Consider the following 27,223-nt stretch of genomic DNA (forward strand, 5'->3'; position numbering starts at 1 on the left):
TCAGACTATTTCATCTCACATCCTGTTTATCCACAGTCATAGAAAATATCAATCATTTAAAAGTTGTCATAATTGCTGTGTCAAGTCTTGAGTAAACATTTTTGTGAGGTCACACTGACCTTGACCTCTGACCACCAAAATCGAATCACTTCATCCTTGAGTCAAAGTGAACCTTTGTGCCAAATTTGAAGAGGTTCCTTCAAGGTGTACTGAGACATCATGTTCACACGGCCAAAACCATGTTTTGTGAGGTCACTGTGACCTTTGACATTTGACCTTTTGACCTTTAGCCACCAAAATCTAATCAGTTTGTCTTTAGTCCAGGTGAACACATTAGCAAATTTGAAGAAATTCCCTCAAGGCGCTTACGAAGATATTATGTTCACAAGGCCAAAACTGTTTTTTGTGAGATCACCACGACTTTGACCTTTAATCTTTAACCACCAAAATCTAATCAGTTCATCCTTGAGTTTCAAGTGAATGTTTCTGCCAACTTCAAAGAGATTCTGTCAAGGCGTTACTGAGATATCATGTCCACGAGAACGGTAAGGGCGACGGGCAACCCAAAAAACAATATTACTGTACCTCCGGCTCTGGCTGTCATCGGCACAGATGCATAAAGAAAATGCACTTGTATGCTGATTAGCCCATGAATTACCCAGAATGCAGCAATGATGCTCTGTAGCACTGACAGAAGCAGTCCGGTCTCTTCTTCGTGTGATTCATGTGTGTAATAAAATCTGACTGACTGTTGTGTGAGCCAATGAGCAGCAGGTATTGATGCTGGAGGCTCATTTAGATTACTGTGAGGAATAAAGTGTGACTGAAAGACTGTGGCTCCATTTGGACACTAAGGGAAATGGAGCTGGTGGCAGTGTTGTAAACTACAGCTTAAATCACCATGACCTACAAGTGGATACCCTGGTACCTCCAGTCAGCCATCAGGTTCTGTGTGCCAGTGAAATAGGCATGTATTTTGTACAGATGCCACAGTTACAAATTGACGCACAGACAAAAAATATACTAATATATACAAATTTATTGCAAAAAACTCCGAGCTATGCAGACTCTCTGCCACTTGTTGCCAGCGACATCATTTTTTTTTTTTTTAGTGTGGATCGTTGTAGACTGTTAAAATCAATGTCTTTTTCTTCTAGAAAAAATAATTTAACTTGGTTTGGTTTGGTTTGGTTTTGCATGCATTAAGTACCAGTTTAAGCTGATTAAGTGCATTTTGATTTTGCACTGCAGGTTGGCAAAGGCTAGATGTGGCAGAGTCAGCAGAACAACACAGAATAGTGTCATCCGCATATATATTATATAGATTGTGATATTGATTGTCAATAAGACTGGGCCCTGAACTGATCCTTGTGGAACACTTTTGTTTACTGGTAAAAAAAATCTATAGCAATCATATAGTAGTTGAGCAGACTGCTCATGCTCAAGCGGACAACACTGTGGATTCTTGTTTTGAAGAGCGGTGATGTGAGAACATCTGGCGTTACCCACATGTATATGATTCTTCTCTGAAAACAATACAAAGAGCCAAATGATGATGAGCTGAAGGCCCTGTTCTCCTACTCTCATTAAGTGGTCCACACAGGATATTTTCTATTGTTGCCTTCTTCTTGTTCTCTTCTTCTACTTCTTAATTGTTGATAAAAAAAACAAACATTGTGGCGCATTACTGGCCACCAACCAGAGTGCAGTATGGATCGGGAATGGTACACGTGTGGAACAACAGACTGACGCTGACCGTCAGTGTAGCATGAATGGAACTTGCAGGGAAAAGTCCTCAGATGTCTGTGGATGTCTGCATCTTTAGTGATTTATACCCGAACAGCTCAAAGGAGAGGTGGGACAGACCAGGACAAATCATGAATAACCAACAGATATATTTTCTCCTAACTGGACACCACTGGGAAAGCAACACATTCTTTTGGCATGCCAGTATCAATACAGTCAAGCTGTTTCATTGCACCGGTGAGAGGATTCAGCAAAAAGTGGTCACAGCCACCTCAGGCTCTCAACATGCACACTGTTTAACTGGTGGGATGAACAGCAGTGACATGTGTGCTGGCTGTCAGAGACCAGGATGCTTTATTCCCATTGCTCCACTCACATCATTCGACCTCTGACCTTTGAGCGCCGTGAAAACTGTCCCACCTCAACACTTTCTGACACCATCCTCCCTCTTTCCCTCCTCCTCTGTGATTCCCTCATGTCTTCTGTGTCAGTCACTCTGTGTCTCTGTGTCCTTGCTCATCCATGACAGCTGACTGCTCAGCCTTCATGTCAGCTCGTCTGACACATGGCTTAAATATTAGCATAGGTTGTTCTGGTAACTGACAAAGGTCACAGGATGATCCCTGCAGTGGCCGATGTGTCCATCAACACTCAACCGGAAGCAGTGAGAGAGCTTGCTACTGAACCAGAGCTGGAAATGATGAACACAGAAAAAGCATGGTAGAATATGAAAGTTTGCATATCTGATGTCAAACAGGCAGTGATTGTTGATTTGTTTTTGTTTCTACTTATAAGAAATCTGTTGAGAATACACCAATTTACTTCTGTCAATGAATCAATCAATCAATTGTTGTATTTGTCCCAGAGGGCAGCTGGTCATGTTCCCAGTCAGCCAGTTTAAGATCATATCTGCTCAGATCCAATTATGTTGACATGAAACCTCTGGTCTTCATGTCATAAAGGAACAAAACTGTCTCCTTCCTCTTTAATTGAACATTATACAAAAATACAAGAAAACAAAGGATCATTTTAATGTGGCGAAAAACAGTAAGAGTCTTTCCAGGAAGTTCCTTGCTCTAAATGTCACAAATTAAATCACTGTTATTTACAGATTTAATTTGAATGCTTTTGTATTATTTTGTTTATTATAGTGATTATCAACCAGACCAGTTACGCTCCTTCTGAGTAGATCTGAGGATTATAAGTCACTCATTTCTTGAAACAATCACATTTCAAAGCTTTTTTTTAAATAAAGCAGTAATGGTTAAACTGATTAAACAAAAGTTGTCTTATAAATTCAGATATGTTTGACTGTGCTAATCACATAAGCCTCTTAAATTTGAATGAACCTGACATCTCCACTGGGTGGACTGTAAGATTTCCTCTGTTTTGATATGAGTATATATTCACATTCCCACATTTCCTCTGGAATTGAGGAACAAGACTGGGAGTTTGGACACTGGTCAGTAGTGCTGAGTACAGGTTGGATCCAGTCTAAATGCTGCATGAATGCACTGTAGTTCAGATAACCTGCAGCCTCACTTTGTGTTATGTTTAGCGGCTCTCTCAGTGAATCTTTTTGCTGAGCTTTACCTTTTATCTATCTATTCATTCTATTCATACTTGAACCACAGCAGAATAAAGTATCCACACAACAGAAACCGCTGAAATTATTTAAATGAGTAAAATTTTATTTCCACTGTGTTTCATCCCGAACCTCCCAACCCCCTTTCTCAAGCCTAATGTTATTCTACAACTAATAGAGTGGACTGAATCATTGTAGATATTGTTACATGATTACTCTGAATTACATGATGATATGTTTTGAATTTGCTTTGGAACTTGATCAAACATTTTAATTTAATAATATAAATCTCTGCTGGACTCAAATAGGATCATGATTAGTTGACTGGCTGATTGATTGACTATATGACCAACTACCCATAAGCCTTTTGCTGACTCTCCGAATCATAAACTGCATTATAGAAAGCATGACTTATTTACTGTATGACTGAGAGTCTGGCTGTGTTGGCTCACCAGCTGCATTAAATAAGCTGCTTGAAATGCTGCTTTGCTGACTGATGATGATCGATTAACAGTCAGTGCTAAACTATAATCAAAACTCTCCCGTCCTTCTTGATCCATCTTCTTCAATCAACAAACAGATTTATATGAAGAACTATTAAACAGTTTTAAATATTTAGCCAGATACCTGCAGATGTTAAGTCTGTTTGCTCTGACGGTAAAGAGATATTCATTCACAGTCTATGCTGCTTGTCTGTTTGTCTAGGACCAGTGGCAAGTGATAAGTGGTGAAGAAGACTCTGCCAGCCCCTTCATCATGTGAACCATGGGCATTATCAGCCCCTGTACCCTGGATGCAGGGGCGGATGCTGTGGTGATTGGAATGACCAGGATCCCGTCATCGAGAACCCACAGTACTTCAGACATGGACACAACTGTAACAAACCACCACCTGTGAGTAAACACATCTTGATAGACCCAAAACTGTGCATGTGATGTGATATGTACTGTACTTTTTTATTGATTTGTTTCGAACAAAATTGCCCATATTTTCCAAAGGAGCAAATTGGAAAATTTTCTGTCATTTAGGAACTGAAAGAAAGATAAACTGGAGGTGTGTTGTGTTACCCTCAAACAAATCAAACGTAGTGCTCGTATTAGCTCTTTGTGTCAGTCTGTGTAGTGTCAAGTTTCTTGCCTTTCACCAGTGGTAGGGGGGTCGAGGTAGGTGTGTATATGTGAGCTTCCATCCTCCGACTGACACCCCTCCTCCAAGATTAATGAATTACAGATCAATAACCGCTATGACAGTGCTGAGGTAGCATCAATTAAAGTTGAGTTTGTCTCATCATCTTCTTTGTGGTGAGTCTTACTCTAGCTCATGACTACCATCTGTGTGTTTATGTCACACCTATTACTACTTACCAAGCAACTGTTTTAACTATAATAATCTGATACCTCTCTATGAAGCTTGCAGATTATAGAAAGACAGCAAGGGAAGGTTCCCCTATCTGTTGTTAACAAAGAAAACTTCCCTGCAACATCAACCAACAGGTTAAAAGTCAAATTTATTTGGAAAAGAAATTAATTTTTACCCATTGTCCATGCAATGATGGATCATTACCAACATTTTAGAGCACTACAAACTGCTGAAGGCCCGCACCTCCTGTGGAGCCTAAGTAATGTGATACCCATTTTTAAATGTAGGAACACCACCCAAGTCTGCCTGACCTCCATGCAACACTGAATAGATGTGTCAGCCAAGACAACCAAACAATGTCCAGAGCTTTCAGCACTTTAGGGCGAATCACTGAGGAGCTTTTCAACTACCTCAGAGACCTCTGCTAGGGATATGACTGAGGTTTCCCTCGAGTCATCAAACCATGCCTCCTCCTCTGCAGAGGACATATTGGTCAGATTCAGGAGTTCCTCCAAGTGTTCTTTCCACAGCCCAACAATATCCCCAATCAGAGTCAGCAGTTCTACTCCCTTGTTGAACATAGCCTGGACCAAGCCCTGCTTTCCCTTCCTGAGTCGTTTCATGGTTTGCCAGAGCTTCCTTAAAGCCAGCCAAAAGTTTTACTTCATAGCTTCCCCAAACTCCTCCCACACCCAGGTTTTTGATCACCACAGCAGCTGCAGCCCTTCTGCCACCATAACAGGCACCTACAAACTACTGACCTCAACTCCTAGCAAGTGTCTCCGAAGTGGAGGCTTTGAACATGGCCCACAGGGATTGCATATCCTCAGCCTCCCCCATGATGCAGGAGAAGTTCTCCTGAGGTGGGAATTAAAGACCTTGCTGACGGGCTTCAGAAAGATGTTCCCAGCTCATACGTTTGGATTTGCCAGGTCTGTCTGGTAGCCTCTTCTGCAATCTGATGCAGTTCACCAGCAGGTGGTGATCAGCTGTCAACTCTGCTCCTCTCTTCAGCAGAATGCCCAAGACATTCAGCCTTAGGTCTGATGATACAACCACAAAGTCGAGCATCAATCTTAGGCTAAGGTTGTTCTGGTACCAAGATCCAAATGATCTAAACCAAACTGAATGTGAGTGCTCCTAAAATGTTGGTAATGATCCATCATTGCAATGGACAATGGGTAAAAATTAATTTCTTTTCCAAATAAATTTGACTATTTAACCTGTTGGTTGATGTTGCAGGAAATAACTTGAGATCAATGTTATCATAACAGTTTAACCTGTTGGTTGATGTTGCAGGAAGTTTTCTGTTAACAACAGATAGGGGGAACCTTCCCTTGCTGTCTTTCTATAATCTGCAAGCTTCATAGAGAGGTATCAGATTATTATAGTTAAAACAGTTGCTTGGTAAGTAGTAATAGGTGTGACATAAACACACAGATGGTAGTCATGAGCTAGAGTAAGACTCACCACAAAGAAGATGATGAGACAAACTCAACTTTAATTGATGCTACCTCAGCACTGTCATAGCGGTTATTGATCTGTAATTCATTAATCTTGGAGGAGGGGTGTCAGTCGGAGGATGGAAGCTACAATATACACACCTACCTCGACCCCCCTACCACTGGTGAAAGGCAAGAAACTTGACACTACACAGACTGACACAAAGAGCTAATACGAGCACTACGTTTGATTTGTTTGAGGGTAACACAACACACCTCCAGTTTATCTTTCTTTCAGTTCCTAAATGCACAGAAAATTTTCCAATTTGCTCCTTTGGAAAATATGGGCAATTTTTGTTCGAAACAAATCAATGAAAATAGTACAGTACATATCACATCACATGCACAGTTTGGGTCTATCAAGATGTGTTTACTCACAGGTGGTGGGTTTGTTACAGTTGTGTCCATGTCTGAAGTACTGTGGGTTCTCGATGACGGGGATCCTGGTCATTCCAATCACCACAGCATCCGCCCCTGCATCCAGGGTACAGGGGCTGATAATGCCATGGTTCACATGATGAAGGGGGCTGGCAGAGTCTTCTTCACCACTTATCACTGCCACTGGTCCTAGACAAACAGACAAGCAGCATAGACTGTGAATGAATATCTCTTTACCGTCAGAGCAACAGACTTAACATCTGCAGGTATCTGGCTAAATATTTAAAACTGTTTAATAGTTTCTTCATATAAATCTGTTTGTGACTGAAGAAGATGGATCAAAGGACGGAGAGTTTGATATTAGTTTAGCACTGACTGTTAATCGACATCATCAGTCAGCAAAGCAGCATTCAAGCAGCTAGTTAATGCAGCTGGTGAGCCACACACAGCCAGACTCTCAGTCATACAGTAAATAAGTCATGCTTTCTATAATGCAGTTTATGATTCGGAGAGTCAGCAAAGGCTTATGGGTAGTTGGTCATATAGTCAATCAATCAGCCAGTCAACTAATCATGATCCTATTTAGAGTCCAGCAGAGATTTATATTATTAAATTAAAATGTTTGATCAAAGTTCAAAGCAAATTCAAAACATATCATCATGTAATTCAGAGTAATCATGTAACAATATCTACAATGATTCAGTCCACTCTATTAGTTGTAGAATAACATTAGGCTTGAGAAAGGGGGTTGGGAGGTTCGGGATGAAACACAGTGGAAATAAAATTTTACTCATTTAAATAATTTCAGCGGTTTCTGTTGTGTGGATACTTTATTCTGCTGTGGTTCAAGTATGAATAGAATGAATAGATAGATAAAAGGTAAAGCTCAGCAAAAAGATTCACTGAGAGAGCCGCTAAACATAACACAAAGTGAGGCTGCAGGTTATCTGAACTACAGGTGCATTCATGCAGCATTTAGACTGGATCCAACCTGTACTCAGCACTACTGACCAGTGTCCAAACTCCCAGTCTTGTCCTCAATTCCAGAGGAAATGTGGGAATGTGAATATACTCATATCAAAACAGAGAAATCTTACACTCCACCCAGTGGAGATGTCAGGTTCATTCAAATTTAAGAGGCTTATGTGATTAGCACAGTCAAACATATCTGAATTTATAAGACAACTTTTGTTTAATCAGTTTAACCATTACTGCTTTATTTTAAAAAAAAGCTTTGAAATGTGATTGTTTCAAGAAATGAGTGACTTATAATCCTCAGATCTACTCAGAAGGAGCGTAACTGGTCTGGTTGATAATCACTATAATAAACAAAATAATACAAAAGCATTCAAATAAATCTGTAAATAACAGTGATTTAATTTGTGACATTTAGAGCAAGGAACTTCCTGGAAAGACTCTTACTGTTTTTCGCCACATTAAAATGATCCTTTGTTTCTTGTATTTTTGTATAATGTCTCAATTAAAGAGGAAGGAGACAGTTTTGTTCCTTTATGACATGAAGACCAGAGGTTCATGTCAACATAATTGGATCTGAGCAGAATATGATCTAACTGGCTGACTGGGAACATGACCAGCTGCCCTCTGGGGACAAATACAACAATTGATTGATTGATTCATTGACAGAAGTAAATTGGTGTATTTCTCACAGATTTCTTATAAGTAGAACAAAAACAAATCAACAATCACTGCCTGTTTGACATCAGATATGCAAACTTTCATATTCTACCATGTTTTTCTGTGTTCATCATTTCCAGCTCTGGTCAGTAGCAGCTCTCTCACTGCTTCCGGTTGAGTGTTGATGGACACATCGGCCACTGCAGGGATCATCCCTGTGACCTTTGTCAGTTACCAGACAACCTATGCTAATATTTAAGCCATGTGTCAGACGAGCTGACATGAAGGCTGAGCAGTCAGCTGGTCATGGATGAGCAAGGACACAGAGACACAGAGTGACTGACACAGAGACATGAGGGAATCACAGAGGAGGGAGGGAAAGAGAGGAGGATGGTGTCAGAAAGTGTGAGGTGGACAGTTTTCACGGCGCTCAAAGGTCAGAGGTCGAATGATGTGAGTGGAGCAATGGGAATAAAGCATCCTGGTCTCTGACAGCCAGCACACATGTCACTGCTGTCATCCCACCAGTTAAACAGTGTGCATGTTGAGAGCCTGAGGTGGCTGTGACCACTTTTTGCTGAATCCTCTCACCGGTGCAATGAACAGCTGACTGTATGATACTGGCATGCCAAAAGAATGTGTTGCTTTCCCAGTGGTGTCCAGTTAGGAGAAAATATATCTGTTGGTTATTCATGATTTGTCCTGGTCTGTCCCACTTCTCCTTTGAGCTGTTCGGGTATAAAATCACTACAGATGCAGACATCCACAGACATCTGAGGACTTCCATTCATGCTACAGCTGACGGTCAGCGTCAGTCTGTTGTTCCACACGTGTACCATTCCCGATCCATACTGCACTCTGGTTGGTGGCAGTAATGCGCCACAATGTTTGTTTTTTTTTATCAACAATTAAGAAGTAGAAGAAGAGAACAAGAAGAAGGCAACAATAGAAAATATCCTGTGTGACCACTTAATGAGAGTAGGAGAACAGGGCCTTCAGCTCATCATCATTTGGCTCTTTGTATTGTTTCAGAGAAGAATCATATACATGTGGGTAACGCCAGATGTTCTCACATCAACGCTCTTCAAAACAAGAATCCACAGTGTTGTCTTGAGCATGAGCAGTCTGCTCACTTACTATATGATTGCTATAGATTTTTTTTACCAGTAAACAAAATGTGTTCCACAAGGATCAGTTCAGGGCCCAGTCTTATTGACAATCAATATATAATCTATATAATATATATGCGGATGACACTATTCTGTGTTGTTCTGCTGACTCTGCACATCTAGCCTTTGCCAACCTGCAGTGCAAAATCAAAATGCACTTAATCAGCTTAAACTGGTACTTAATGCATGCAAAACCAAACCAAACCAAACCAAGTTAATTCTTTTTTCTAGAGAAAAAGACATTGAACAGTCTACACCGATCCACACTAAAAAAAAAAAAAATGATGTGCTGGCAACAAGTGGCAGAGAGTCTGCATAGCTCGGAGTTTTTTTGCAATAAATTTGTATATATTAGTATATTTTTTGTCTGTGCGTCAATTTGTAACTGTGGCATCTGTACAAAATACATGCTATTTCACTGGAACACAGAACCTGATGGCTGACTGGAGGTACCAGGGTATCCACTTGTAGGTCATGGTGATTTAAGCTGTAGTTTACAACACTGCCACCAGCTCCATTTCCCTTAGTGTCCAAATGGAGCCACAGTCTTTCAGTCACACTTTATTCCTCACAGTAATCTAATGAGCCTCCAGCATCAATACCTGCTGCTCATTGGCTCACACAACAGTCAGTCAGATTTTATTACACACATGAATCACACGAAGAAGAGACCGGACTGCTTCTGTCAGTGCTACAGAGCATCATGCTGCATTCTGGGTAATTCATGGGCTAATCAGGATACAAGTGCATTTTCTTTATGCATCTGTGCCGATGACAGCCAGAGCCGGAGGTACAGTATATTGTTTTTGGGTTGCCCGTCGCCCTTACCGTTCTCGTGGACATGATATCTCAGTAACGCCTTGACAGAATCTCTTTGAAGTTGGCAGAAACATTCACTTGAACTCAAGGATGAACTGATTAGATTTTGGTGGTTAAAGATTAAAGGTCAAAGTCGTGGTGATCTCACAAAAAACAGTTTTGGCCTTGTGAACATAATATCTTCGTAACGCCTTGAGGGAATTTCTTCAAATTTGCTAATGTGTTCACCTGGACTAAAAGACAAACTGATTAGATTTTGGTGGCTGAAGGTCAAAGGTCAAATGTCAAGGTCACAGTGACCTCACAAAACATGGTTTTGGCCGTGTGAACATGATGTCTCAGTAACACCTTGAAGGAACCTCTTCAAATTTGGCACAAAGGTTCACTTTGACTCAAGGATGAAGTGATTCGATTTTGGTGGTCAGAGGTCAAGGTCAGTGTGACCTCACAAAAATGTTTACTCAAGACTTGACACAGCAATTATGACAACTTTTAAATGATTGATATTTTCTATGACTGTGGATAAACAGGGATGTGACCTGAAAATAGTCTGAGTGGAGGAGGCAGACGACCACCAGGAGGTGATTCTGTTTTCTTTGCACTGATGAGAGGTTTTGAAATAATGTTTTCCAATTGTTTCTTGAAATAACTGACATTTGACATTTTACTGATTGACTAAATTATAAGAACACAAACAAATAAAAATTTAAGATTTTTGCAGAGTTGAGGTGACTTTCTGTCTGTTTTAACTATAACGTGCATTTCCCGATCCACACTGCAGTCTGGTTGGTGGCAGTAATGCACCACAGCGTTGTTTAACCGCTTGTCATAAAAATGAAGAAGTAGATGAAGAAAACAGGAGGAAGGCAACAAGAGAAAATATAATGTGTGACCACCAGAATAGGAGAGCAGGGCCTAGAGCTCAACATCATTTGGCTCTTTGTATTGTTTCAGATGAGAATCACATAAATGTGGGTAATGCCAGATTTTCTCACATCAACGCTCTTCAACAAGTATCCACTTTGTCGTATGACGAATGAGCAGCTTGCTTTTTGGACATCAGCACAGGGGTCCACACAGACCCTCACAGACATGAGTGGATGATGACAATTACATCACTTGGACCAAAGGGGACCCTGGTGACAGAAACACAGCACGGGTCTACAGGTGCAGTGTACGTTCAGAAGTTGAATACACTTTTTATTTGACTTGAAACAAAACAACTACATATATAAAATTAGTTCATGTTTTCATTCTGCTTGGAGTTCACCCGGTCTACAATCAAAACCAGCACTTTGCCTCCTGCTGGAAAGAGGAGCAAAACTGACAAAGTCACAGCTTTAAAAAATGGCAGAGCAGCACTGACTCATACAGTGTGTATGAGTCTTTTTACACAACAGTCAGTATAAAGGATTCTTTCCCCTCAGCTGTAGGATTACTGTGGCATCTCTCCTTCATCTGTCTCCTGCATCCTCTTCATCACTGTCTCACCACAAGCTGTAAATCACTGCTGGCAGACACTTTGCAAATCCACCTTCACAACTACCCTGTCAAACACACACACACACACACACACACACATACACACACACACACACACACGCTCTCACACGCACACACACAGGTTTACTTTTGTTAAGTGTGTATTTTTATGGGGGGGGACATGGTAAATGGTAAATGCTGCATTTACAGAGCTTTTCTAGTCTTAACAACCACTCAAAGCACTTTACACTACTAGTCACATTCACTCATTCAAACACACTCATCCATACAGCACTTGCTATATACACAGCACATCGCTATCACACTCATTCACTCACACACTGATTTGGTGACAATGTGGGGTTCAGTAGCTTCCCCAAGGACACTTCAACATGTGGACTGGAGGAGCTGGGGATCGAACCACCAACCTTTCTGATTAGTGGGCGACCCACTCTACCTCCTGATTCACAGCCAACATGACTTTTGTACTGATTTGGAGAAGCCGTCCCCAGCTAACTGGTCTTCAGTCAGAAGTGGACAGCTCTAAGTTCAGGTGTGAACACACCCATGAAGCATTGGGGAGATCTGTTCACTCAGACCACATTCGGAGGTGGTCTGGACTCTGGGCCACATGTGGACACATTCTTGTAGCAGTGTCAACGTGAAAGTGTCCTGCGCCACATTGAAGGACCAGCTACTCTACTGACTTCCTCTGACACAGTTTCATCATCAATTGAAAATATTTTTGTGCTGTCATGCTTGTGAGGAGGCACCATTATCTTCACTTTCTAACCACCAGTTCAACATGCTTGATCTTCACTTGACCGTAGCCTACACCTCGTTCTAACCTATATTTCATCTGTTTTTTATTGAGGTGCAGCTGCACACGAGTGATTACAGCTAGTGAACTTGAAAAACATGGGGTAAACAGGTTGACCACCTTGAGAGAAAGCTTCAGGGCTGCCATCCCCCTGTCAAGGTGACGCAGACGATGGAGACAAAGGAAGAAATCCATTATGGAAAATCTATTTTGTTTGTCTTAGCCAACGAAAAACTTTTACATCTCGGACAAATGCAGATGACCTGAGAGAGGGGAGCGACACTGAAGCACAGTACAGCAGTTACCTGGATGAAAACTGAAAACCCTCAGGTTTTAGCCTGAGGTCTCAGAGGATTAAAATGAAAGTTACGTCTTTACCTTGAAAACAGCAGTTGTCGAAACAACCTCACCACAAACTGTTCTGTTTCTCACTCCATCTGCCGAGGAAGATGGTGGTGTGATACAGTCAAAAGCTCCAGAACATAAACGTACGTTGTGGTGAGATAGTGTTGACAGTGCCAAAAGAAAAACTTTTCCTACGGTGGCCCTGAGAGCTCAACACACTGCAACTTAAGAAAACACATGCAAACAGACAGAATGCAACTTCAGGAAACATCTTCATCAGTTTGACAACACATGCTGCAAATACTCACAACGCAACAAAGTGTTTCCAGGGGACACTCAAAAGTGATGAACCCGGCTGGAACACACACTTGTTCAGTACTTTGTGACTTTTGAAGTTAAAATCCTTGAACAAAAAGTACATCCCTGCCCGGTTCATCACTGTTTTTTAAGAAGTTTTTTTTTAGGGCAATTTTTGCCTTTATTCCAATGGTGACCATGAGCGAGAGGATGACCACGGGTGAACCACAGGTTAGACTCAAACCTGCGCAGCTGCAGTCAGGACTACGTCTTCATGGAACGTGCTCTACCCTCACTTTTTAGTGTTCCCTGTGAACACACTTCCATTGTGTTGTGAGTATTTGCAGCATGTGTTCTCAAATTTATAAAGATGTTTCCTGAATTTGTTTGTGTTTTGTCGATTTGCATGTGTGTTGAGCTCTCAGGGCCACCATACTTTCATCTCCATGTCCATGCTGCTGTTGACAAAAGAAGCCAGCAGGTAGTAACTCTGTCATTACAGGTGTAAGACTGTTTCTCTGTGCCACTCTGGGTCCCTTCAGCAACATGTCCTCAGTCTGAAGGTGTGAAACCTGAACTGGTTCCCACCAAGATAGCAGAGCAGGAACACACACACTGACACAGGGGATGAGTGAGTGTGTAAATTGATAGCACGGCATTTATCCAGAGTGGGGCTCTGTACACTGTTGCTAAATGATGGCTTATAATTACTTCACCTTTAACACCTCCCAGCGTCCCTGGAGCGGAGAGCCCTGAGCTCCTGGCACTCTCACAACCTTTCTCACCCTTTTTGCCTCAGTGCCCGCTCTCTCTCTAATCCCCTTCACGGATTCCACCTCACTCGCTCCTCTCTCCCTGTCTGCACTGTTTCCTCTCTCTCCCTGTGGGTGTGTGTGTGTGTCGCTCTCTCTCCGTGATGTTAAACGATGGAGGCAGGCGGAGCGTTCTCATCTGAGAGCGTGGAGCGCCAACCTGCCCCACACCCGGCCCCCCTTTCCCTCTCTCTCGTAATTGGTTTGCTGCTTGGGGCTCGGGGGATGGGGAGGGGTGGATAGGGGTATGTCACAGAGGCTGACAGCAGAGCAGCGCTGTGTAGACAGACAAAAGAAAACAACAAACCAGGAACAATTGCACTGCCTGAGTGGTGCTGGCTTGATGACTGCCTCCGTCACTTACTGACTGACTATTTGGAGAGATGGGGAGACTGGACTCCTCCTCACATTAATACATTAAAGAAACACCAAGGTCAAATTTCTATCATGAGTTTCTTTGGCTGCTCCACCGGCTGTTTATCGCCATCAACCAGTCAACTCATATTCACACCAGTAGTAGATGGCTTTACAGAACAGTAGTAAATGGAAACATTAATTAGCAGTTTCCTTTGCTAATGTTCTAGATATTATGTCTGTTTGAGTGGAAACTTGACTGTAGAGATGCTGAAATATTTCTACAGTACAATCACTTATCAGATATAAAACCACTGCACTAAGTTTTAGCCGTGAGAAAGTTTCTCTCAAGTTATCATAGCAACTATGATTGTATCCTCCCCCTTGAAAACGGCAAGGTCATCAGCATCATGAGCCTAACATCACAAACTAATTTACCAGGATTGCATGTATTGCATGTCCTTGGCAGATGATGTCGCATTGTTATTGGACGGACCACAGGAGTGGGGCCAGCCCTATAATCGTGAATGTTGACTGACTGACTGACTGATCATAAGCCGCGTTTCGACTGCAGGAACTTTCCCCGAGAACCAGGAACGACCTCCAAAAAGGTACCTGGTTGGGGGGTAGTACTTTCATTCACAATCAGTACTTACATTTCTGACTAGTCGGGTACTCACTGCATTTTATTTCACCTGTGATGTTTAAAAACAAACACATTTTCCACACCGCGTAACGGGTTCGGGAGAAAGTAAAAAAACTGAAACAGGACTCCAAAAAAATAAAGGACCACAACAACCGGACTAGCTAGGGTTGCCATCCGTCACGTATAACACTGGATCGTCTGAGCTGGAGGTTCCTCATTGGCCATTGCTCTTTCAAAATTCTGATAATAGAATGAAACCAGCTTACACTAGCCTGCAAGACAGTCCAGACATATATTTGCTGGAACCCTCTGTTTCAGCACTCTGTGGCTGAGGGGGCTGAGCTAACATCGGTCTAAACAAGGCCTCATTCTACCTAACATTAGTTCTGTTCTGTGTCTGCACCAAGCATCAAACCCCAGGGCTGAAAAATTTAGCCAACACTGAAGAACCAAAACCTGCAGGACCTCTAATGACCACTAGAGTCTGGCACCAACAGTGAGTCAATCCCCGTAGACTCCCATGTTAAAATGTCCAACTTTACAGCAGAAATAAACATGTTTAGGGTACAAAAACAATTTTGGACTCCATAGATAATTTCCTCCTTCATGACAACTGTTTATATAACTCACCTGTTTACATTTTATTAAGGTGTAAAGTTATGTAGAATTTAGGGGGCGTGGTCTCTTTGTGTGACAGGTGGGTGATGTCACAGAGGCTACATCCATCTTTATTTACAGTCTACGGATTGCACTTATGAAGGAACCATTTCGAGGACTATGTGAAGCACTTAGAGTTAGATAGAGTTAGAGGTAGTTTAGAAAATGTTAATGACGAGACCTCAAGGGCATGTCCAGAAAGGTTTTCAAAGGCACCAGGAAACTGAATTAGCCAGAATCAACTGTTTCAAGAGCAGCTGACTATAACTGAAAGTGTCCTCCAAGGGGAAATGACAGCTAATATGTCCAGCTCCATCACCAGATATGATTGCAGCTGCTGCCAAACATCACCAACCTGATCTACCCTTAGCTTTACCCTGACCACTCTGTGTGCAGGTTATGCTTCTGAGTCAAACAGTGGTTTGACTGAACCTTTACATTCTCCACTGGCAGGGGGAAAATGTTGAAGTAGCATGACATTGTTTTAGAACCACAAAACTTCACTGCAAGGATGACTATGTGTGTCTTGGACAGAGGAGAGTAACAGTCAGTGTTGGTTTCTTTTAGCCATGACACCTTCCCTAACTTTAAACTTCAGCAGTGTGAGTGTTGTTCTGCTGGTGCGGGGTGGCATGGGGTGGGGGTGTTAAATCTGAAACTGCTCATATGTCATGTTGGAAAACAGTGAAACCAATAACATTGTTGTTTAGTTGAGAGGATTTGTTGCTTCAGTGAAGCTGAATCTGCTCAGCTGCACTGCTACATTCACACATGACGTGCCCCACAACACATCCAACACACACCTTTCAACTTCCAAGTCTATTTAAGCTGCCAGAAATGCCCCGCTCTCCCTCTGCCCTGCCAATGCTGCAGCTGCTGCTCTGCTTTATTAAGCCCCTACACCACCACCACCATCCCTGCATCCACCTACAGCCTCAGACTTCAGTCTGCTACCATCACCTGAAAATCACTCTCTGTCTACAAGAGTTTGCTGCAGAGAGTGATGAGGTCAGAGCTGACGCCAAACATTAACTACGTGACTGTGCTGTATTCTGACAGAGATGTTGAAGAGACACTTTCTGTTTCTACCATCAGACTCTACAGTCAGATTCCACATCGTTTGCCAGGTTTCCCATGACAAAGGCATCAGGAGCTTTCTGCACATCAGTATATATATATATATATATATGACATACAGTGTGGTCCAAACGTTTGGACCTTATTGTGTCAGTTAATTGACAAAAGGCCTCTCATGAAATGCTGTTTGCCATGTTTTTCCCCTCTTCATAAAGATAAAACATTACAATATTTTTAGGTAAAGATCATGTTTAAAGCATTTCAGCAGCTGAACATTTTTGCCAGTGCAGTGAGGAAAGACAGAGTGTGGTCCAGAATAGACCACTTTACTATTCAAGTAAATGAGAACCTGCTGTTTATATACATTTGTCCCCTCTGTCCTTCTAACTGGCATGAGATGAAAGTGACAGAAAGAGGTGATGGCTTCCATCTTTAATTATGTGATGGCTGCAATCAGATGATAGAGATCTTTGCTGTTGTTTATTATTTCAGCAGTATCACACTCGAGGTTGTGATGTGCTCGATATCAGCACGGCTGTGCTTCGGTCATAGGTACGATGCCTGCGGTACCTAATATAGCACCTACATGCACCCTGTCCAATAGAAATATGATACATATTTCTGCCAAGTGTTTCCCTCTACTCCACTGACCTACAGGTGGTGCTAACGTGCCAAGAAACGCAGCAATAAATCAACAAAGGCAGTGAAGATGAAGATGACTAGCTGGTAAACATGGAGGTAAAAAAGCACTTAAAAATGTGATTTTACATTTAAAGGGGAAGGAGATTCATTTAGCTCATGTGTTAAAACCTGAAGGATAAACACAGTGTTTCTGTGAGTGAGACTGAATGTAAATATAACTTGTTTAGCTAGCAGCTGTGTCACAGCCTGGTTTAGAAACTGCAGAAGAGAGTGAGGACAGCTGAGAAGATCATCACAGACATTTACACCACATGCTGCATCTATCGAGCCACCAGCATAGAGGATGACCCTACCCACCCCTCCTACAAACTCTTCACCTTTCTGTCGTCCTCACAGCTCAAACTTAACACCATCCCACTCCCTTTGCTATGTTGTCTTTACATTCACCGCAGTTTTACTTAATTATCAAGACTGTCCTGTCGTAAGAAACGAGCCCATAGTTCGTCTGTGCAGCAGGTTATATTATGACCCACGGTTACGTTTTGTTGCTAGGCGACATCTAGTGGTCGTAGTAATGATGACAGCAGCAAAGGGAAAAGTGCGGTGATGTAGTATAAAGAGAGACAAAGAGTGGGTATGCCACTGTCAGTACAGTCTGCGTGTTTATTATTGTAACCATGACAACCAAGGTCCGGTCCGCCTGCTGCTGTCGGCGCGCTATTTCAAGAGACACTCCTACGGGTTGTTAAGGTTGGAGGACTGGTTGTGATCACTAGTCAAGCTGTGTACTGACTGGCACTGCATTGTGCCCATTGTTCTGTGTTAGTATTGTGCTCTCTTGTTTGTACATGTCTGCAGATGAACACTTTATGTAGTCCTATCCAGGTCTGTGTGGTCTGGTGTAGCGCTGTATTTGATTGAAACGACAATGAAGCGAGTCTACAGTCTCCAGTTTAATAAAATAATGTTTCTGTATGAGTGGTTTAAATAAAATGAGCAGAAGTGAAGTAAACCGATGATATAAAGTGAAGTAGAGAGAAGGCAGAGAGCGAGGTCCCAGTAGACTCTCTTCTCCTCTTCTTATCTCCCAGCAGTGAAGCTTCAGAGTCTGACAGAGAACAGCTCAGATCCCAGAGCTCAGTGATAAATCCAGACTGAGAGAGGGAAGGGGTGGGGGTGGGGGGGCTGGGGGGGTTTTTGGGGAGGGTGGAGAAGAGCCAGACACAGAGATATGTTTCCATCCAAGTCTTTTTATATGAATCATGGTGCGTTGAATTGGAAAGGAAGAGTGGAAATGCCAAATTTTGATTTAATTTCCTAATACTGCCAAAAGGCATTTTTCACTCGACTTAGACAGGAACATTTTTTGTTGATAAAGAAATAATGAGATAAATAGAGACACAGATGCATTAGTGGGATGAATAATGGCAAAGTGACATTTGACAAAAACAAAAAATATATATATATGAGATCTCTGAGCATGTCATCCTGCTACAAATGATCAGACATAAAAGTCTGCATCATAGTTTATGACAACAAAACCTCCTACTTACATGTCCATATAGGTCACCCAGTGATTCATTGTCATGGTAACAGTAATACGACCTTTAGGAGTGTACCAGCTAATGGTTAAAATATCATGGTAACAATAATAATCACAGAGTTGAGGTTGTATTGCAGTCGTGGATAAAACAAACAACAGTCCTTGTTGACCCATCCATCCACCCACACTTTCTCCTATCATAGGCTTTGTTGCTCTTTATGTCACCTGACTTCCTCCTGTGCTCCTATTACAATTAGTATGGCCACTAGAGGTTTCGCAACAATAAGCTGGAAAACAGTTGACTGCTCCCTCCAAGTTCAGGGTGAGTTGCTGCCCCAAGTGAAGCAGCATCTCGGGGTCTCGTTGATTGACAGACAGATTGGCGCAGTGTCAGCAGTAATGCGGACCATTGTGGTGAAGAGGGAGCTGAGCCTGAAGGCAAACCTCTTCATTTACCAGTTGATCTTTGTTCCACCCCTCACCTCTGGCCATGAGCTCTGGGTAGTGACCAAAAGAATGAGAATGCGGATACAAGTGATTGAAATGGGTTTCCTCCCTCAGGTGGCTAATCTCAGCCTTAGAGACAGCGTGACGGAGCTCTGATATCCGGAGGGAGCTCGAAGTAGATTCACTGCTCCTTCACATTGAAAGGAGCAAGTTGAGGTAGTTTGGGTATCTGGTTAGGACGCCTCCTGGGTGCCTCCATCCTTTCAATGTTCTGCGGGTACGTCTAACTGCAAGAAAGCCCGGTGTAGACCCAGAATTCCCATCTGGTCTGGCAATGCCTCGGGATCCTTCCAGAAGGAGCTGGAAAGTGTTTCTGGAGAGAGGCACCGTCATGCCACCGTGACCCGACCCCAGATAAGCATAGAGAATGGATGGATGGAAATTGAATGTGTCTCTGTCACTCTTTTTTCTCCCTTAATTGAGTCTCAAAGGAATCCATAGGGCCTCCTACCATGTTGCATAGTGCTGTCAAGGAGCTCCATAAATGAAACAGCACATTTTAAGTATGACAAAAAACAGCCTGTTAGCAGTGATACAAAGCCTGAGGGAAAGTGCTGCTTGAGAAACAAGTTCTAGTGGAACATTTTCCTGCTGAGCATAATTATAAGGATTCTTTTGTGGCGATCGAGTGGTGGTTGATAAAATTTGAAAGCATTGTTACAGGTTTACAGACGATTTTGAAAACATTGTGAGATGACCATGGACGTCAGCTGTGTCCATTCAAACCACAAACTTGTGATGTGGAAAATTCACGAGGGAATGACCAGAGCATGTTAAATTCAACATAGAGTAGAATCTCTAAGACAACTTCAACTGCTTGAAAACCTTCCTGAGGCATCACTGTTTCTCGTCTACATTAGTGTGTTGTAGCTGGTACTGCTCAGTATTCTCCATTAAAACATTTCTATGAACACGTGATTTTAATCAAGTTTGATTTGTTTGTTAATTATTCTGATCCTTTTTGATTTTTTCTTCTCTACTTAGTGCTGTTCACATTTTATCTTGTAAAACCTTCACTCTTCCCTTTTCCATTCAGGACATTTCGACAGGAAACCTCCGTGTTCCTACCAGATATCAGACGGCCCCACATATCTCATTGAATCAACACTCTCCTCTTACCTCTCACTGCATCCTCCATCCCCTCATCCCTTTCTCCCCCTCCAGGCCAGGCCAATAATGAGAGGAAGTGCAGTGAATGTTTGATGAGTGAGAGTTTTAATTTTTCAGCACAGCACAGGTAATAGTTGTGTAATCACAAGATGACACATTGAAATATTGATCTGAAGGTCTGGGAGCAAGAGATAGAGGGAAATGGGCAGAAAAAAGAATCTGTCTGTGTAGATCGTTCATATACATATTCTGCTGTATGTGGTGGTGCTTTCACATACTCATAGAAAAGAGAAGTGCATTGGATTATTTCTTATCTGTGAATTTGGAACAGCTCCAATAAATGGTCCCTGGCAGCTGAGGGTAGGTGTTTGAATTTCTGACAGGTTCAAAGACTTCATTTCCCACAAATCTTTTGAGTGTCTGTTGATATAAATGTTATGAGGATTTGCTGCCAATGGTGGACTTTGGGTTTTGGTGTGTTCAGCTTAGAAAATTAAAACACTTCAGATAAGGTTGTGGTTAGAGTTAAAACCAAAGATGTAAACATTAATTGCACAACATGCAACAACATCCACGCATGCTGCTTCCTGAACTGGCACTGGACAGCAGTATAACATAAATTATGAGGTGCAGAATCATAGATGTTGAAGTAATTTCTAGAAAAATACTGGGCTGAGTCATTCACAAGAATGACTCATGTCCATGTGATGCAGGTGCACTGGGTCCTAAAAGACCATAGAGAATAAGATCAGAGCATCAACCTATACAGTGAACTTGAGGTTGGGTTTGAGAAACTGTAAAATTTCATTTTGAATTTAACAAATCTAACATTTTACAGTGCATGATTTATGATTGAGGCCATGCTACTGTTACTGTTACTGTTGCTGTGTGAACTGCCCATGCGCTCCACTGGGTACCAGCTGGGTATGAGCTGGAAAACACAAGGACGGACGTTGAGTTTGAAGAGATGCTGTGTGAGGAGGTCTGCCGCTACCCTCGCCTCTACTTATCATCTTTAAAAGAATACAAAGACATCCAAATGTGTTGTAATTCATCGAGGGAATGATTTGATTTGTAGTGCACATGCATGGCATACATAGATGTTCCACGGTTCTATTCATCATTACTTTTTTTTTGGATAACTGAGAGTAAGGTTAATTATGAGTGAACCTCCATTCCCCAAAGTTTTCCACTGTAGAGCCAAGAAAAGTAGAGTTAACGTCTTCTCTCCTGTGTGAACATCTTACAGCACAAACTGCTGAGAAAGTCAGACCAGCACACACTTTGCAGGTTGTAACAACTCGGCCAGACTGCCAATCCTCATGCAGGACTGGGAGTAAGTACTGTCTGCTGGTGGTGGCCAATTTTAAGCCATCTACTGGTAAGACTGTAAGAATATAATTACTTTGAATGCATGATTTGTCCAAGTTACACATTTCAGTCCCAAGAACTAGTGAGACACTGTTAGTTTGGAGCTTTGAGACTGGATTTATTCAGTCATAGCGTGAGGAGGTTTTTAATGAAATATTATACAACAAATTATGAAACCTGGCTATATTTTCTTCATACACTATTCTAATGCTAATTCATAAATCATTTATTGGCACTATAAGTAGAACGAGCCTCCAAATGAAATATCAAACAGTCCCAATCTGGAGTCATGGTTTAAACAACAAACAGAGATACTTTGAAAATAACTTGGATTTTTATAGTGCCCTGTAAAGCGGCCTTTCTACCCAAGGCCGCTTTACAGGGCAAGAAACACAAAATAAATAAAAAACAAATAAATGAAAACAGGACGAAACAGAATAGGGATGGCAGAGATTGGAGGAGATTGTAGGAGATGAGTGAGCTAGAGGCCAGAGGCCTTGGTGAACAGGTAGGTTTTCAGCGATTTTTTGAAAATGTCCAGAGATGCGGCTGTGTGGATCTCTTCCGGGAGAGAGTTCCAGAGGATGGGGGCTGCCACACTGAATGCTCTGTCACCAAAAGATTGCAGGCTGGTGTAGGAGGGGGAGAGCAGACCAGTGTCCGAGGACCATAGGTTCCAGGACTGGGTATAGGGCTGGAGAAGTTTAGACAGGTACTGGGGTGTGAGATCATGGAGGGATTTGTAGGTGAGGGAGATGATTTTGTATTGCATGCGGGCTTTGATCGGAAGCCAGTGAAGTTGGATGAGTGTGTTATGAATGGAAGCTGAGACCGTAGTGGTGGATGATCTGACCGAGGGGGAGCATGTAGATGGTGCAGAGGAGGGGTCCAAGCACAGAGCCTTGGGGTACACCATGGCTGACTGGGGCAGGAGCTGAGCTAGAGCCTCCAATGGTGACCAACTGTTTTCGGTTGGTGAGGTAAGACTGAAACCAGGAGAGTGCTGAACCAGTGAGGCCAAGGTAGTCGGATAGGCGGGTGAGGAGGATGGTGTGGGAGACTGTGTCAAAGGCTGCTGAGAGGTCCAGGAGGATGAGGATGCTGATGTAGCCAGAGTCAGCAGCAATGAGAAAGTCGTTAGTAATTTTGGTGAGAGCGGTCTCTGTGCTGTGGTGTGTTCTAAAGCCAGACTGAAAGGGTTCATAGAGCTCATGGTTGGACATGTGTTGATGGAGTTTGGGCGGCCACTAATCTCTCCAGGATTTTACTGAGGGAAGGAAGGTTGGAGATCAGTCTGTAGTTCTTGAGGTCATCAGGGTCAAGACCTGGCTTCTTGAGGATGGGAGTGACTGAGGCAACTTTAACTGAGGCAACTTTGCATAGTGTAAATTGTCTGATGATGATATTAATTGAGTATGACTGCAGGTCAAGGTACCACTTTAACTATGTAAACTGTTAAGTGGTGTGCATGCATACAGGCCCGTCACTGCCCATATTTATGCAACAAAAATGTGTAATTTGTTTTGAAGCAGGCATTCCCAGAGGTTTCCATTCTAGATCCAAGCCATGAAGCTCTCTGTCAGTTCAGTATTTTCTGCCTTTCATTTGCACCAGTTATTAGCCAGAGGCCTATATCAAAAGCACAGAAGCCCTGTGGGATTTCTACAAGACTCTGGTATGTGCCAGAAAGCCAGAGAGAACACAGAGTGATTCCATACTCCCTCTCTCTGAACTCTGCTAATGTTCTCATGAGCTAGTCATGAGGAAAGATGATAACTCTTTATTCTAATTGTAATGAGCCAGTTCCTTTTCCCATAGGCTTTCACTGCTGAGAACATTAACCAATGAGAACTCTGTCTGGGGAGATACTGTGTGTAAGTGTGTGTGTGTGTGTGTGTGTGTGTGTGTGTGTGTGTGTGTGTGTGTGTGTGTGTGTGTGTGTGTGTGTGTGTGTGTGTGGTGAATAAAGGGCCTACATTGTCTAAGTGTAACAAAGCAATATTTAAAACTATATTAGAGAGGAAAAGAAGCTAACAGTGTAATTATGTATATGTTTGATGGTCCCATTTAAATGGTAATGAACAGTGAGCATGGAGAGTCTTCCTTCAGGGAACATGTGCGGGGTAAATACCTTCATTCATCTACTGTGACTCATGTAAAGGAGCACTGTCTTGTCCCCTCTTCTTTTCTATTTGCTTTTTCACTCTCGACTTCACCTCCTTCATTACTATTTCTCTTAAACAGAAGCACAATGGCCAAAACAACAAAACCATTTTGGAAACCATATGCCAGTGTCTTTGAACTTTGCTCTTGAGAAAGAAAGAAGAATCACCACAAAAACAATAACGACTGGTAACAGGTTGGAAGTTGGAAGTTTGAAAGGTGAAATATATAGAAATTTCGATATTTTCGATGACAAGCATGACTACTATATCATTGATTGAAAACTGCTAACTTTATGCATGGACTGAATAATGTCCCTAGATGAACCAAAAAGTATTATGAATCTGTCTGGTCAACCTTCTAAGATGTAGATGTTAAACTATAAAATACAGGGACCTTTCTAGCTTTTTGGGGTCCCTATGCAAGATGCTGTTTGGGGGCCCCTATTTTGTCAAACTACAATGGGGGGATTCCAAACTCTTTAAGATGATCCGTGGAGATGCATCAATCTGTTACACTTTAAGAGGAAAACAGGCTAGATTTGTAAAAAAAAAACTGTCTCAAATTCAAATTAAACATCTCAAGTTGAGACAAGCAATTTAAACCTACAGAAAATGATAATAAAATGTAAATGATGAGGCTCCTCTATGTCAGTAAATGCAACAGATGCAGTCTTTTCCTCAAAAATGTTTATTTTAAATTTTGAGAACAAAGTCCTTTAACATGAAACATAACTCAACATAATAATTATCTCCCCTCCCACCTAAAACAATAAAAAAATAAATGTCGGGCCATTGCCCAAATGAACAGAAAATAAATTAGGCTACTACTTGGAATAAAAATACAATGAACCAGCATCCATAATAATGTGCAAACAATAAAAACAAAAAAACTAGTAAGAATAATACTAATGTTGCAGGTAGTCAGGAGCTTTTCACATGTAACACTACAACCCCTTCAGGACCATTTAGATCTGTTTCTGTGATCGTGATCTGTATAATCACAGTCTGATGTTTTAGGCCATTGCACAAAATGAACAGAAAATAAAATAGGCTATTACCTAGAATAAAAATACGATAAACCAGCATCTATTTTAAAGTGCAAATAATAAAAACAAAACAACAAAAGAATAATACTTATGTTGTAGTTTGAAATGAACCATATGTAACTGTATAACATGATCACACTACTTTGTGATTATGATCTGTATGATCAGTCTTATGTTTTCATTATCCTCCTCAAAACTTCTGCTTCCTGGCTGTTTTAGAAGCAAAGTCGTCAATGGTGTCATCAACTTTACACCTGCAAAGACAAAGCTCCTTAGGTTACCGAGCAAAATTGATCATAAGCAAATATTCATATTATGTTGCACTGATACAGAAATTCATAAATGTATATATATATATATGTGTGTGTGTGTGTGTGTGTGTGTGTGTGTGTATGCAACATGCTATATACAGTGTCCCTTTAAAGCATGCACCCAATTTCAGTTGTCAATTTCAGGCTTTTTCTGCTTTTACCTTCACACTGTACTCTTTAAAGTAATAAAAACAATGGTAAATTAGTGATGAGCACTATATGATATAGAGGGAATATTATTACCTATATTTGCAGAGTATTACAAAGTGGAAAAATGTATCTAACTGATGATATGGTCTTATATGGTTATTTTCAACAAAATGCTCTGCAGCCTGTGATAATCTGACACAATGGGTGTCACTTCAGTCAATCAGTCCCACAGCACAGTACATTCAAATTACAATTTTATTTGAGCCCTTTTGTAAAGCACACACTGTATAAAGTTGGGTTTATTTGCATACAAACAATCCTAGACAGCTAGCTGAGCTAGTTAACTTATCAATTTAGCTGAGGCTAGCTGAGCTAGCCAGCAAGACAAAAGTAGCAAACTTGATCAAAAACTGGCTAACATTATAGCTCCCCCCTCCATCCCAAAAGTGAATCTACATCATTAACAAATGCCTTACCTTTTTCCTGAGTGTTTTTCTTCTTCAGTTTTCTTCTTTTTCTTTTTTCTGCACCAGAGGAATATGTCCTTTTTGATGCCATTATACTGTTACTAGCGCTACCTTTATTCTCCTCACTGACGTGACATGCAGCTGTCACTCATCCCATCATACCTGTCGACAGACATCAGTCATTGCTTGACACCCTAATGATGATTTTGACTTGATTACCCCACAAACACAAGCCACAGCTTCCCTGTCATTGCATCTTAATTTTGTTTATATCCTACATTCAATTTATGAGCATATAATGGACTTGGAGTTTGGGCGACCCTATGCATCTGCATACTTCACATATAGCAAGAAACGGCTCTGATAAAACATGTAATTTCCGGTTGTCAGTAGGTGGCACTATAACTGAATATTGGAATATAGATCTTCAGGCAGGGACTCTAATCAAATTTGTGAAGTTTGGGGCAGATTGGAAGATTTCTGTTGAGATTACATCTACTTGCAGCATATTTGATGATTTTGCATCAACAATGCCAACTAGTGGCCGGTTGGCTCAAACTTTTGCACAGATTCTCAGTGGGGCACGAGAAGAGAGAGTGAGAGAGTGAGAGTGATTCATCAAAATTCCTTTAATAATTTTTGATTGTGATAGTGATTCTATATGCAAAGTTTTGTGCAGATTAGACTCAGTTAAAGTTTGAAAAAGTGATGTGATGTGATGTGATGTGATGATGTTGCGCCCTACAGATGTATGTGTCCTCTGTGCCCTGTGTATCTGTAGGGAGCAACATCATCACATGCAACTATAGAACATTTCTGCCAGCCTACTTTTTCAAACTCCTCTTTGACTGAGTCTATCTGCACAAAACTTTATATATGTATATATTTATATATATATATATATGTGTGTGTGTGTGTGAGTGTGTGTGTACTGTCCATATTATACAAACAAATATAAAATTTAGGTTTAAAAGGCTAATATATGAACTACAGCTGTACTGACCTGTTAGCAGCTGTATTGACCTCTCCAGATGAAAACTGTTTCTTCTTTATAAATATTTCCTTTTCCAGAAAGAATCTAAATAGTCAACAAAACTCCTAATTGATGAAAGAGCAGTGACCACACGACCACTGATTCAATCTAAGAAGAAACTACAACCCTCAGAGCCTTTTCTGCCAGACCACTCAGAGACTCTGTGGGGTCACAGCAACAAGCTGATTCACTGAA

At 41.6% G+C, this 27,223-nt stretch overlaps 1 protein-coding gene across 3 annotated transcripts in view; it reads right to left on the reverse strand.

Moving 5' to 3' along the window:
• Positions 1–27,223, reverse strand: part of LOC111234822 (NT-3 growth factor receptor-like) — a 188,713-nt gene that overhangs the window by 35,765 nt on the left and 125,725 nt on the right. For all 3 annotated transcript variants that reach the window (XM_022762999.1, XM_022762998.1, XM_022762997.1), the window contains exon 13: positions 6,571–6,759. In XM_022762999.1, coding sequence (XP_022618720.1) covers positions 6,571–6,759 — 189 coding nt within the window. The remainder of the gene's footprint in view (positions 1–6,570; positions 6,760–27,223) is intronic.

This window comes from Seriola dumerili, unplaced genomic scaffold (assembly GCF_002260705.1).
Source record: "Seriola dumerili isolate Sdu_G_001 unplaced genomic scaffold, Sdu_1.0 BDQW01000465.1, whole genome shotgun sequence".
Classification (NCBI taxonomy): Eukaryota; Metazoa; Chordata; class Actinopteri; order Carangiformes; family Carangidae; genus Seriola; species Seriola dumerili.